Source organism: Triticum dicoccoides, chromosome 5B, assembly GCF_002162155.2.
Source record: "Triticum dicoccoides isolate Atlit2015 ecotype Zavitan chromosome 5B, WEW_v2.0, whole genome shotgun sequence".
Classification (NCBI taxonomy): domain Eukaryota; kingdom Viridiplantae; phylum Streptophyta; class Magnoliopsida; order Poales; family Poaceae; genus Triticum; species Triticum dicoccoides.
This window is the reverse complement of record NC_041389.1, coordinates 565,365,137-565,379,183: the sequence shown is the minus strand read 5'-3', so window position 1 is coordinate 565,379,183 and position 14,047 is coordinate 565,365,137. Positions and strand designations below refer to the sequence as shown.

General features: G+C 51.9%; 1 protein-coding gene across 1 annotated transcript in view; it reads left to right on the top strand.

Annotated features, from left to right (window-relative positions):
• Positions 1-9,132: 9,132 nt before the first annotated feature.
• The window catches only part of LOC119311643 (protein DETOXIFICATION 16-like), a 5,780-nt gene continuing 865 nt past the window's right edge, over positions 9,133-14,047 (top strand). The window contains exons 1-9 of the mRNA XM_037587304.1: positions 9,133-9,558; positions 10,410-10,687; positions 10,801-11,345; positions 11,548-11,634; positions 11,710-11,766; positions 11,853-12,091; positions 12,284-12,402; positions 12,512-12,598; positions 12,717-13,002. Coding sequence (XP_037443201.1) covers positions 9,480-9,558; positions 10,410-10,687; positions 10,801-11,345; positions 11,548-11,634; positions 11,710-11,766; positions 11,853-12,091; positions 12,284-12,402; positions 12,512-12,598; positions 12,717-12,776 — 1,551 coding nt within the window. The 5' untranslated portion in view covers positions 9,133-9,479 and the 3' untranslated portion in view covers positions 12,777-13,002. The remainder of the gene's footprint in view (positions 9,559-10,409; positions 10,688-10,800; positions 11,346-11,547; positions 11,635-11,709; positions 11,767-11,852; positions 12,092-12,283; positions 12,403-12,511; positions 12,599-12,716; positions 13,003-14,047) is intronic.

Genomic DNA, 14,047 nt, shown 5'->3' with positions numbered 1-14,047 from the left:
GTCAGGCTGGCGAGGTAAGCTATATTATCCTTTACGGGACACTTGCTTTCCATAGTTTGACTCTATGTGGGATCTAAACTCCCTCTCCTTTGACAGGACTGGCTGAAGAAGGCCGGGCAGACTAACTGTCCAGCTCCTTTGCCCGAAGACCCAGCGGACGCCCGCTTAACGGGGCTGCTGGTTCTGGCACTTCATGTGGTGCCGGATAAGAAGGCCAAGAGGAAGGCCACGGGAACTCGAAAGAGTTCCCGTCGTCTGGTGTTATCAGACTCATCATCTGATGGCTCTGAGGCGGACTCCTCCCGTGAAGACGAGGAGGAGAAGAAAGAAGCTTCTTCCCCAACGGGGGAAGAGAAGAAAAGGAAGGCCTCCCCAACTGGGGAGGCCGGAGGGTCCAAGAAGGGAAGGACCCTTCCTCCGGACTATTCCGCCAACGCCGGCGACGGCGACGAGGATTGGCCTTCAAGGGCCAAGCCCCTGGCGAGATCGTAAGTATCCGGACTCCCGAATAGCTCATAACTTTTCTTTTCGTTGCATGGTGTCTTTCTAATGCCGCATACAACCCTGTAGTCCGCCCAAGGACGATCTTCCCGCTTCGTCGAGCGGGTCCTTGGGTACGTCGGATGTGGATAGCACTTCACTTCCGACCGCCTCCTCCCCCCGCGACGACGCCGAGGTGGGCTCCCGGAAAGGGACCCACCAGGAGGAGGGGCCCCCGGAGGTGCCGCAAGGCAACCTCCTGGACTTTGGACCGGACTCCGCACCGGAACCTGCAGTGGTTCCTGAGTCCGGCGGGCGGCCCCTTTGTAAGAAGGGCAAGACTGTGACGCCGGCGGCCTCCGTCCAACCGGAGGCGCCGGATAACTTGCTGGAGGCGCTCAACGGCGCTTCCATCAAAGAGGAACACCGCACTGTCATGAGTGCGGTGATTCTGAAGGTTCAGCTCGCCAAGAGCGGGCTGACCGAAGCCTGCAGCAGCCTTCTAACAGGCTTGAGGTAAGAGTTTTAAGATATGTAAAATAGTACCGCATAAATAGTAGCCCCTGATGCTCGGTTCGGTGTTCGGAAGGAAAAGACGGACTGAGGATCTAAAAAGATATACACAGGAGTCTTAACAAAAATATGTCAATATGGGAATGCAGACTGCGCTGCTGACCTCTGCCGCACTGACTGCGGAGGTCAATGCCTTGAAGAGGAACCTCGAGCTGTCCGAGAGCGAGCTCGGCCGTGCCAAGAAGCAGCTCGAGGACAAGGAAGGTGAGTAACACCTTATTTAAAGTTGTACCTTACAGAAAAGGATTTGGTTGCAAGAGGAATGACAAGGATAAGGTGGGTATTCCAGGGGCTACGAACGAGGTGGCAACCCTGAAGGAGGCGGTATCCGTGGCTAAACGCAATGCGGCCGCGGAACGCGCCAAGCGAGAGAAGCAGGAGGCACGGGTGGCGGAGGTACGGCAAGAGCTCCAGGCTCTCGTGGAAAAACACGAGAGTTTGGAGCGTGACTCGAAGACTTGGGAGTCCGAGCTTGCGTCGGCTCTTGAGAGTGCCAAAGCCGCTAAGGCCGAAGCCCACAAGGCCCTCCAGGAGATTGAGGCATTGAAGAAAATAGCGGCGGGTAAGGCATTCTTCATGCAAAGCAAGCATGTAAAAGTGAATTACCTGTTACTTACCCGAATTCGGAGCTTTCCAGGAGCGTTCATAGATCTGCCCCGTAGCGTGTCCGACGCTGCCGCTTTCTACAGAGCCGAGGAGGGGAGCTCGATGGAGAAGGTGTTCTGGTCTCAGTATGCTGAGGCCGGACATCCGGTGCCCCTTAGCGACCAGCTAAAGCAGCTGGCCGAGCTCCACAAGGTGGCCGAACAGGCCATGAAGGGCCTCATAGTTCGGCTGTGGCCCAAAGAGGCCATGCCTGGGAGCTACTTCGGCCTAGTGCGGCGGCTGGTGGATGCTTGTCCGTGGGTTGAAGTCATCAAGCGCTCCGCCTGCATTGAAGGTGCCCGTCGGGCCCTTGTCCGTGCTAAGGTGCACTGGGGAAAGATGGACGCTGAGAAGCTTGTGACGGACGCGCCACCGCCGGGCAAGGAGTATGGCACGCCCGAAATGTATTATAAGGGTGTCCTGAAGGGTGCCCACATTATTGCGGGTGAGTGCTCCAACGATGTAATATTTGAGTAGACTCGCATTTTGTTATCCTGTGCGCTGAAAACTTTGTTCATATGCGCTAAGCAACGCTTGTTAATTTAAAATATTACCTTCTGTGCGGCCGTTTATCAAATCTGAGAGATGGCAAGTCGTCGACTTCTGCCCCCATGCCACGAGTGCTGGAGTGTTCGGGATAAACTTGAGCGCTCTTGTTCCCATTTTTGGGTCCATCTAGGGAGGCGCCCAACACGACGAACGAGGCAACCAGACTTATAATGCTTGAACACTCTCACTTAGCCATAGAATTCTATAATTTTAAATTTCGGCGAAGCCCCTAGTGTTCGGAAGGCCGAATTCGGGGCGCTATCCACGCCTGGGTCGGACAAAGCCGGTTCCTCGCTCTAAGCGGCATAAGTCTTTAGAGACTCGAAAAAATCTCTCAAACAGCGACCAGCTCTCGCCCCATCATGACGGCCAGTTTTAGCTTTCTCCACTGAGGTGCTCGCCCAGCTCAACTGGGGCACAATCGCAGTGGTTCTCCCAGCGCTACCTTAGCCGATATAACGGAACGTAAGGTACCAAAACATGGGAGCCGGGCAAACCCAACTATTGACCCAAGACATGATTCGGAGCCGATGCATATAATGCTATAAGTTTGGGGTGCCGCACTTGTGAAAGTGTTCGGACTTATCACACCATAATGTGGGGAACTTAAGCCCCTGGTGTATTTAGCCGTACCAAAGTGTACGGATGCAGCATGTCATAGATGAACACATGTGTAAGAAAGGAATGCAGTGGTAGGCAAAAAGCGATGCATTGTTTATTTAAAAGGCACTGCTATGAATGCAGAATGATATAAATAGTGCGATAAGAAAGGGATGGAACTATTTAACATGTCCCCCTCCAGGGGTAGGCTGTGGAATGGTGCATAAAACAGATATAATGCTCGTAATAAAGACCACCTAGATACTCGACGTGGCCTTTCTTCTTCCCTGGCTGTTGCATCGTGAGTTCGGCAGGTCTACTGCCGGACAGGGCCTCTGGTAAACGGAGTCCTCAGGATAAGAAGAAAAAGATAAAAAAAAAGGAAAAAAGGATGATACACTTGGGAGCCCTTGGTGTGGTTGAGCCGCACTCTGGGCCTGCCGTGGTCGTGCCCCTCCCCCTATGCCCATGGTATCTTCAGAGCGTAGTGATGTACGCGAAGTACTGGTTTTGCAATTTTGCAAGGGCTGGGGTTGGGGCCGCATTGCTACGCATGCTCGAAACGTGCCAGGTGGTCTTGTTGTAGGTTACTCCGGGCGCGCTTGGCGGTGTCCGGTCGCTTAACGGTCGGACTCGAGAATCGCCTTAAGAGGCTGTTACCGCACTTCTGCCGCGAGAGCCGCTGTATGCTCCTTTGTTCGGAGAGAGTGTTCAGTGTTTCCGTTGACCGTGATGACACCTCGAGGGCCTGGCATCTTGAGCTTGAGGTATGCGTAGTGTGGCACCGCGTTGAATTTTGCAAACGCGGTTCGTCCAAGCAGTGCGTGATAGTTGCTGCAGAACGGGACTATGTCGAAGATTAACTCCTCGCTTCGGAAGTTATCCGGGGATCCAAAGACCACTTCCAGTGTCACTGAGCCTGTACAATTGGCCTCTACACCTGGTATGACGCCTTTGAAGGTCGTCTTTGTGGGTTTAATCCTTGAGGGGTCTATGCCCATCTTGCACACTATATCCTGGTAAAGCAGGTTCAGGCTGCTGCCGCCGTCCATCAGGACTCTAGTGAGGTGAAACCCGTCGACGATTGGGTCTAGAACCAATGCGGTGAATCCGCCATGGCGGATGCTGGTGGGGTGGTCCCTTCGATCAAAAGTGATCGGGCAGGAGGACCATGGATTGAACTTTGGGGCGACTAGCTCCATCGCATATACGTCCCTGAGTGCATGCTTCCGCTCCCTTTTGGGTATGTGGGTTGCGTATATCATGTTCACCGTCCGCACTTGTGGGGGGAAACCCTTCTGTCCTCTATTGTTCGGCGGCCGGGTCTCTTCCTCGTTATCGCTATGCATCCCCTTGTCATTGTTTTCGGCAATTAACTTGCCTACCTGCTTGAATACCCAACAATCCCTGTTGGTGTGATTAGCTGGCTTTTCGGAGGTGCCGTGTATCTGGCACGAGCGGTCGAGTATTCGGTCCAAGTTGGATGGACCCGGAGTAGTTCTTTTGAATGGCCTTTTCCGCTGACCGGGTTTGAAGCCTCTGAATCCGGCATTGACTGCCTTATCCTCGGTATTATCGCCGTTAATGTGGCGTTTGTGCTTGTTGCGACGTGACCTGCCATTACGGTCCTTGGTATCCGGACTGCCAGAATTTTTGTTGAGGTTGTTACTGCGGGCTAGCCAGCTGTCCTCTTCCGCGCAGAAGCGGGTCATGAGTGATGTGAGGGCTGCCATGGATTTCGGCTTTTCCTGTCCTAGGTGTCGGGCAAGCCACTCGTCGCGGATGTTATGCTTGAAGGCTGCAAGGGCCTCTGCATCCGGACAGTCGACGATTTGATTTTTCTTGGTTAAGAACCGTGTCCAGAATTATCTGGCCGATTCGTCTGGCTGCTGAATTATGTGGCTTAGGTCATCAGCGTCTGGTGGTCGCACATATGTGCCCTGGAAGTTATCAAGGAATGCGGCTTCCAGGTCCTCCCAACACCCAATTGATTCTGCTGGCAAGCTGTTAAGCCAATGCCGAGCTGGTCCTTTAAGCTTGAGCGGGAGGTATTTGATGGCGTGAAGATCATCACCGCGAGCCATGTGGATATGAAGGAGATACTCTTTGATCCAAACCGTGGGGTCTGTTGTGCCATCGTAGGATTCAATGTTCACGGGTTTGAACCCTTCGGGGATTTGATGATCCATTACTTCATCTATGAAGCATAGTGGGTGTGCGGCGCCTCTATACTGGGCTATATCACGACGTAGCTCAAGCGAGCTTTGTCTACTGTGTTCGGCCCGGCCGAAGTTGCTGTATCCGGCGCGACAGTCATCGTCTCGTATTGTGGGGCGCCCACGCGATCCGTAGATCGATCTTGATTGTCTTGCCTTATCCTCCAATATGTCTCGCAAGTCCGGCGCATTCCCTCGTGGCTTTGTACTTTTCGAGCGATGCCAGGGTACGGCTTTAGTGGAGAGCCTGGAGGCCTCTCTGTCGCGGCCACGAGGTGGCCGGTCGGCCGTATTGTGCGCTGGTGATGTGGGTTTGTATGCTTCCTCCTCTAATCGGGGCAGCAGCTTGCGTCTGGGGTAGCTTTTGGAGGGGCGTTCGAGTTTGTACTCTTCGGCCGCAAGGACTTCGGTCCATCTGTAGGCTAGTAGATCTTGGTCAGCTCTAAGCTGTTGCTACTTTTTCTTGAGGCTACTTGCCGTGGCCATAAGCCTGCGTTTAAAACGCTCTTATTCGACGGGATCCTCAGGCACGACGAATTCGTCGTCATCGAGGCTTGCCTCGTCTCCGGAGGGAGGCATGTAATTATCGTCTTCTGCCTCCTTGTCTGCCGCTCTCTCATGAGGGCTGGCTTCTCCATCCTCCTGTGCTGAATCTTGCTGGAGGGGGTTGTCTTCGGCACCATCCGGGGTGTTGTTGTCTCTGGTGCCGGAATCTCCATTCTTATTGTGGCGGGATTTAGAGCGGCGCCGCTGACGCCGACGCTTAGGCTGTTTCTTGGAGGGGTCTTCCTCCGTTGTTCCATCGCCGTTCCCATCCTTTGGGATGTCCACCATGTATATGTCGTATGACGAGGTGGCTTTCCAGTGCCCCGTAGGCGCTGGTTCTTGGTCGTCTCCGGCATCATCGTCCATACCGTCGATGTCTTCGGAGTCGAAGTCTAGCATATCGGTTAGGTCATCGACAGTGGCTACAAGTGGGTGGTGGGTGGGCTTTGAATTTCTTCGTCGTCCGCGTCAAAACCGTCCTGACCGTGGTCCGGCCAGGGCTCTCCTGATAATGAGAGATACTTTAGTGAGTTAAGGATGTCGCCAAAAGGCGAGTGCTGAAAGATGTCCGTAGCGGTGAACTCCATGATCGGCGCCCAATCGAATTTGATTGGTAGAGGCGCAGGAGGTTCGGAGTCCGGTGAGGAGTCCGGCACCTCAGAGTCACAAGCTTCACAAGGGACAGGGTCGGTATTCGGCTCTATCGCCGTAGAGGTAGCAGCCCCCGAGGCTGTGTCTAAGCACCCATCCTCGATCGGCGCAGTCGGCTCCGAGTTAAGGGTCGGAGCGGACTCTTGTGCGGCCTCCAGGGCACTGTCCGGCGGCAGAGCTAGGTCATGCCCATCATGACAGTGCGGCGCGCTCGGCTGTGGCTTGAATCCGTCGAAGATCAAGTCTCCGCGGATGTCGGCTGTGAAGTTCAAACTTCCAAATCTGACCTGATGGCCAGGGGCGTAGCTTTCGATCTGCTCCAGATGGCCGAGCGAATTGGCCCGCAGTGCAAAGCCGCCGAATACAAAGATCTGTCTTGGGAGAAAAGTCTCACCCTGGACCGCGTTGTTGTTGATGATCGAAGGAGCCATCGGGCCTATGAGCGACGACACAGAGGAACTCTCAATGAAAGCACCAATGTCGGTGTCAAAACCGGCGGATCTTGGGTAGGGGGTCCTGAACTGTGCGTCTAGGCGGATGGTAACAGGAGACAAGGGACACGATGTTTTTACCCAGGTTCGGGCCCTCTCGATGGAGGTAAAACCCTACTCCTTCTTGATTGATATTGATGATATGGGTAGTACAAGAGTGGATCTACCACGAGATCAAGGAGGCTAAACCCTAGAAGCTAGCCTATGGTATGATTGTTGTTCGTCCTATGGACTAAAACCTCCGGTTTATATAGACACCGGAGAGGGCTAGGGTTATACAGAGTTGGTTACAATGGTAGGAGATCTACATATCCGTATCGCCAAGCTTGCCTTCCACGCCAAGAAAGTCCCATCCGGACACGGGACGAAGTCTTCAATCTTGTATCTTCATAGTCTTGGAGTCCGGCCAATGATGATAGTTCGGCTATCCGGACACCCCCTAGTCCAGGACTCCCTCAGTCGTGGACGCCGCTCGGTGGTGATGTGGTGGTGGCGGAGTCCGAGATGAAGCCGGCGACGACGGACGGCGTGAGACGTCGTGCGGACGAGCTTGTCAGCACCGGCACCCGGGCTGCCAAAGCAACGCCGGCGCCCGGGCAGCGAGGCCCGAGCGACCAATGAAGCAGCGGCACCCAAGTTGAGGCAGCCGACAAGCCTGACGTAGCCGTCCTGATGCAGCCGAGGACGAGGCCGACGAGGTAGACCGTCGGGCCGCCGTGCAGACGTGACGGAGGCGGGTAATGTGGATCGATGGGTGGGCCGGCGCGCGAGCGACGACTATGATTACCTGTCGCATGGCGCGTGGCCGCCGGGTCGGGGCGATGCAGGTGTCCAGGTTGGAGCAGGGCGGTGACGGCCGGCGCAGGGCGACGGGCGGACCGACGCGCGGACGACGGTTGGCCCTGACGGGCCGCCTCGGCGCGCGTGGCCGCCGGGTCAAAGGAGAGGCCGACGGGTCGCGCCGGGGTCGGAGTAGAGGCTCTGGGGATCGACGGCGGCGGTGGGCGACGCAAACCGATCAAGAATAGATCGAAAACAAAAAAGAAACCGCGCGATCAAGATGACCGTCGGGAGAGAGAAAACCCCGGAGCAAGGTTCGGGGAAAGACTCTCTAGGGCAGCCGGTCAACACGACTGGCGGACGAACCCTAGGTACGGGCGGCGCGGCCCCCGGCGGCCGTCATGGAGGTCGACCGCCCCGGGAGCGGCGTGCACGTGCAGAAGCGGCGGTGGCTAGGGTTTAGGATCGACTTGCGATAGATACCATGTTAGAAGGGAGAGAGAGGATTGGTGGAATAGTTCGTTGTATTGCTTGAGCCTCGTGAACATATATATATATATATATATATATATATATATATATATATATATATATATATGAGTACATGATCTATTTGGAGTACAAGGCAAATCAGAATATTTCCTAGTCTAACCTATGTTTCCTAATACAATCACGTTACTCAACACCGGTGACAAAAGACTCCTCTTGTTTGTAGGTAAACACAATCTCATCCTTGTGATGCTGCCCAACCACACGGACACGACCAAAGTCTTCATTCTCCTCCTCAAAAAACTAATATGGAATGACCTTGAAGAACTTGGCAATAGAGGCAGAACACTGGCGAGTCCCAAACATCCAGGTGAGTGTGCGAGCAGTGTCATTGGAGAAGAAGACAATGGCAAAGAACTGCATAATGAGGTCCTCATTGTACAAAACCCTCGAATCCACTGCTGCTCCTCCGCCTACAACTCCGGCGGTTGACACCTCGTCAGCATCCCTAGCAAAAGCAACACAAAACCGTCATATATGCACACCATTGCGTCCATGGGAATCGCAAACCCCGAGCACTTACCACTGTGGAGTCGAATCCATGAAATCCGCAAACAATGCCACTCTAGGCGTGCTGCCGTCGAACCCCAGGTTTCGCTGCAGGGCTGTGACGCTAGACACCCTTGAACACCGACTACGAATGCATGTTGTTGTAGCCATGACACACGGTCGAAGCATGACCACCGCTACGGTGTGTTGCCCGTGGTACCCCTAATTAATCACTACAGCGCAGCGAAAACATGACAACCCTCGACAACCAATGCTAGGGGCGTGAACACACCCCTATGAACACACACGCACATCCTATATTTATGATCATCTCCGAAGACTGAACCGTCACATTATCTTAAGATTGACGAAGTCACGACAGATGCCTATGTAGTCGACGGAGTAGTCTTCTTTCACTGAAGGAACATCACTAGAAAGTCTAAAGTAAATTCAGAAAAATCAAAATCTGAAACCAGATATTGTATTCCGGTGAACATCATGACTTTAATAAAGTTTTCCACCGCTAAAAAACAAAACTCTCATGATACGCACACGACGCAGTCAAGTCAACGCACCACTCGCCCCGTCGCCCGAGACCGACGCCGGCAGTGCCGCACGCCGCCTCCGTCTCTTCTCCCCCACCCTACCCGCACATCCCCGCCGTCGATCTGCTCAACACCGCCGCTCTTCGATCTCCTAAGCTCAGCCGCGTACCTGCTCAGCCCCGCCGCCGTCGGCCGTCGCCGCACCAGCCATCATCGACGCCGGACCACGGCGAGGCGTCGATGCCCTCCATGGCGGGAGCTGGGATGAGGGCGTCCATGACGGGCAGGACCCCGTCCTCCCCCAGTCTCCCGCCTACTACCTTCAGCGGCCCGACCCAATACGATGGCATTACTCCATCATCCCCATGGCCGCCGCCTTCCTCGGCCGGGGACAACTTCTTGGGGACAGCCCTCGTCCCCGGGGCCGCCTGAGCCGCTGCTGCGGTACGCTTCTTTATCCGCACCCCTTCCTGCTCTCTTCTCTTCCTTTCTCACATCACAGACTCCAAATTTGTCGTTGCCCATGCCTGACTTAGGAAAAAACAACGAGCTTGTGAGAAAATCCGTCCGGCTTAGCTCAAAATTCAGGAGCCCATTCAGAAGGTTCTGTTTGTTTCTACAATTGGCTCCGAATCACTTGTGGACACTTGGACGACGTGCTTCAGCCAATTGCACCGAAAATGGCCCGAATCTAGATTCAGCTTCACTCGCAAAGCCGATTCCAAATGGCTCTTTGTTTCAGCTTCAGATTTTTTTCCTACAAGAATCTGCTGCCTGAAGCAGAAACAAACATTGCCAGAATCATCGCATGAATAAACCACGGTGTAGTTAACTGATACCCTTGATGGCAGTGCATCTTAGGAAATATAATTCCCTTTTGTGTATGCGTCATGAGGTGGTAGGCTCCGGCTGCCGGCCTGTAACTTTCCAGCTTTTGACTATAATAGTGCAAATGTGCTGATCGAGCATGTGCTGTTAATCGTTCCATCCAATCTTATCTTGCTCGTCAGATAGTTTATTTTGTCAGATTTCTTGAACTTGGCCACCAAGCTGCCTCCTTTGTCTAACATGATATGATGAGATTCTTTTACTCCACTTGACCAAGGCACACTAAAATTGACTGGTTCAGCTTGCCTGCCAAGGAAGTGCCTCTGTTTCCTCTTGGTTTCCTTACTGAATTTGTCCTCGAGTGGCCGGCCTATACAACATTATTGAGGTTGATTGGTACTAGTATATTCTCTCACAAACATGATAAATATACCCCTACTTCACTTGTTAACACCTACCTTCTTCAGAGCCAGAGCGTGAGATTTCAAGTATGTTGCCAGCCATGGAGGAGCCCCTTGTTGGGGGTAACGGCAGCACTGAGGAGACAGGAGGGCCAAAGGAGAGCTTGGTGGTGACTGAGGTTAAGAAGCAGCTCTACCTTGCTGGGCCCCTCATCGCCGGATGCCTGTTGCAGAGCGTCGTGCAGATGATATCGGTCATGTTTGTGGGCCATCTCGGTGAGCTCGCTCTCTCAAGTGCCTCCATCGCCACCTCCTTTGCCGGTGTCACCGGCTTCAGCTTGTTGGTATATTTTATGTGCATTCATCACCTCTCCTACATATTTTGTTCCTCATGAATGAGTGAACAACTAACATCAACCTGAATATCTTCTCTTGTATCTGTTCGTAATCATCTTAGTCTGGCATGGCGAGCAGCTTGGACACACTGTGTGGGCAAGCCTTCGGGGCAAGACAGTACCATCTGCTCGGCATCTACAAGCAGAGGGCAATGCTCGTGCTCACTCTGGTGAGCGTTGTGGTTGCCGTGCTCTGGGCGTACACCGGGCAGATCCTCCTGCTCTTCGGCCAGGACCCGGAGATTGCCATGGGGGCAGGGAGCTACATCCGGTGGATGATTCCAGCACTGTTTGCTTACGGACTGCTGCAGTGCCACGTCCGCTTCCTCCAGACGCAGAACATCGTCCTCCCGGTGATGGCAAGCGCAGGGGTCACGGCGCTGAGCCATGTGCTTGTGTGCTGGTTGCTGGTGTACAAGCTTGGGCTGGGCAACAAGGGCGCTGCCCTGGCCAATGGCATCTCGTACCTGGCCAATGTGTCAATCTTGGCTATCTACATCAGGATCTCTCCATCCTGTAGGAGCACCTGGATAGGCCTCTCAAAGGAGGCGTTTCGCGACATCCTTAGCTTCATGAAGCTTGCTGTGCCATCTGCGCTGATGGTTTGGTGAGTTTTAGTTTGTGCCCCTCAGATTTGCAGGTACTCCCTCCGTCCGAAAATACTTGTCGGAGGAGTGGATGTACCTAGACGCAATTTAGTTCTAGATACATCCATTTTCATCCATTTCTCCGACAAGTATTTCCGGACGGAGGGAGTAGATTTTTTTCGCGCTCCATCTTCGACTGAATCTGATCCTGCTTGTACACAGCCTAGAGTGGTGGTCATTTGAGCTGCTGGTACTTCTCTCCGGACTTCTCCCAAATCCTAAGCTGGAAGCATCGGTGTTGTCCATTTGGTGAGTTGCATTTTTCATGGAGTATTTCACATTCTATATGCCCTGTTCTGATGGGAAATGTGGAACTGCTTGCAGCTTGAACACAGGTTCATTAGCATTCATGATCCCCTTCGGTCTTGGGGCAGCCATAAGGTACGACTGAACAAATTTGTCATGCCTGTGTTACAACTTTATCGTAGAGTCATTTGGCGATGAAATCGTGTATGTTGTCATTGTAGCACCCGTGTTTCAAACGAGCTTGGTGCTGGGCGACCTGAAGCTGCCCGTCTGGCTACTCGTGTGATCATGGTTCTGGGCCTCACGACTGGTGTGTCTTTAGGACTCATTATGCTCTCGGTGCGCAATCTATGGGGGTACGCATACAGCAACGAGAATGAGGTGGTGGAATACATTGCGAGAATGATGCCGCTTCTTTCCGTGACGATCATTTTCGACGATCTACAATGTGTTCTTTCAGGTAAATATAGATGATGCACCAAATAATGCAAATTCCAAGTACATACTTGCAGACTATTTCCTGAATTTCAACTCTAGTCTATCTTTTTTGTTTTGAGATGCACTCGTTTCGATGAACGATATGTAGCATTTCGGTGAACATTACTGTCAAGGTACTGATTGGAGCGTGGGGTATATACTTGATATATTCCAGGTATTGTCAGGGGCTGTGGCTTGCAAAGGATTGGTGCTTGTGTGAATCTCAGCGCATACTACCTTGTCGGCATTCCGGCGGCGCTATGCTTTGCCTTTGTCTACCATCTTGGCGGAATGGTACTGATTTTACCACCCATAGCATGCATACAGAAAGTTGCAGTTTGACCTGTATTTCATTCTCATCTGAAGAAACCTCTCAAAACCTATGTAATGGTATGAACTCCAGGGGCTGTGGTTCGGAATAATCTGCGGGATAGTGGCACAGATGCTGCTGCTGCTGGGCATTACCATGCGCACCAACTGGGATAAAGAGGTAAGGCAAATCAAATCAAAGCCTCTGCCACGCATTACGCATTATTTCGTCGGCTGGCTTCTTGGTGTCTCGAATTCTTATAGTGTGTGGCTCATCATCTTCCATTTCTCCTCTGTAGGCTCTCAAAGCAAAGAACAGAGTTTTCAGTTCGCCCCTGCCTCTAGACATGACGACATGAACATGGAACATGATGCTTAATTGCTCTTGGCCAGGACCTGGACCAGGATGCTAACTGGGCAAAAGAGATAAGGAACTCGTTAAGAATTTAGAATTGGTCACGGCTTTGTCTTCATGTCACCAGCATGGTGCTTCCTCGAAGGAAACGTCACCCGACAAAATGATCTGTTCTGGTAGTTTTTGTCGAAGCACGAGATGGGATGGATGTTTTCACAGGCAAAGGCATGGTACTCACTTGATACAGTATAAGCGAATAAATCAATAAAGTAAAAATGTGGTGTTTACTGGCAAGTGCGCAAGATAAACGCACCATTCGTCAATGAACTCTCGCCAGATGAGCACATTGGTCACACGTGTCCCAAAATGTGTAAAAATGGTCATTTTGGTTTGTTTCATGAGCGAATGGGTCAGTTCCCTGTTTCCAGCCGTAACAGGCTGACGTGGCTTGCTTACTTTGGGACCCACTGTCAGAATTTGGTTGGCTATGAAAAATTGTACAGGAGGGACTCGTTTTATTCAATGCGGCCCTTTAGGTTATTGTTCTTGTTTTTTTTTTCCGGAAAATGGTTCGTTCAAAATCCCCAATCCTGCCAAATCCTAGCTCTTCTTACTCTGCCATCTCTCTCAATCTGCCACCGCCGTCACCTAGCTCGAGATGGATCAGTTTGAGGGAGAGAGTCCTGATTTGCCACCCTGCATCCCAAAATATATTGCAAGTCTGCATGTGTGCCCTCTCTGGTCAATGATCTTGCTCTTCCTCTCTTCTCACATGCTATTTTTCTCTTGTTATTTGTGATCTCTGATGTTACATTAATTTCTTTGTATCGATGGACATGGTAATCTGCAGGGAGTGGGCATCTAGGATGAGTGAAGTGAAAAGAATAGATGCACTGATGTTAGTAAAAAAATAAACAGTGCAATGGCAGTTCCCAGTTTCTACGAAAACAAAGTGAAGAAGAATGACTTACTTTACTGTTATGTTTAGGGAAGTGTCAAAAAAGAAAATTTCAAATCTACTTAAAATTTTAAATTCCACAAGAATTATAAACTGCATATGCTGTACAATGTTGTTCAAGACAGACTCTTTATATCTGGACATATCACGTTGATGTGACTTAGGTTGTAAATAGCCTTACAATCTTGAAGCTAGACAACATTTTGATTCTTATAGCTTTTGTTTCCTCAAGTGTATCAGCTGATTCCTTATATTCTTTCTGCTCTACCATATTTGCATGTATCCTGTTGCTTCTTTTTCCTTGAGATGCTAGACCG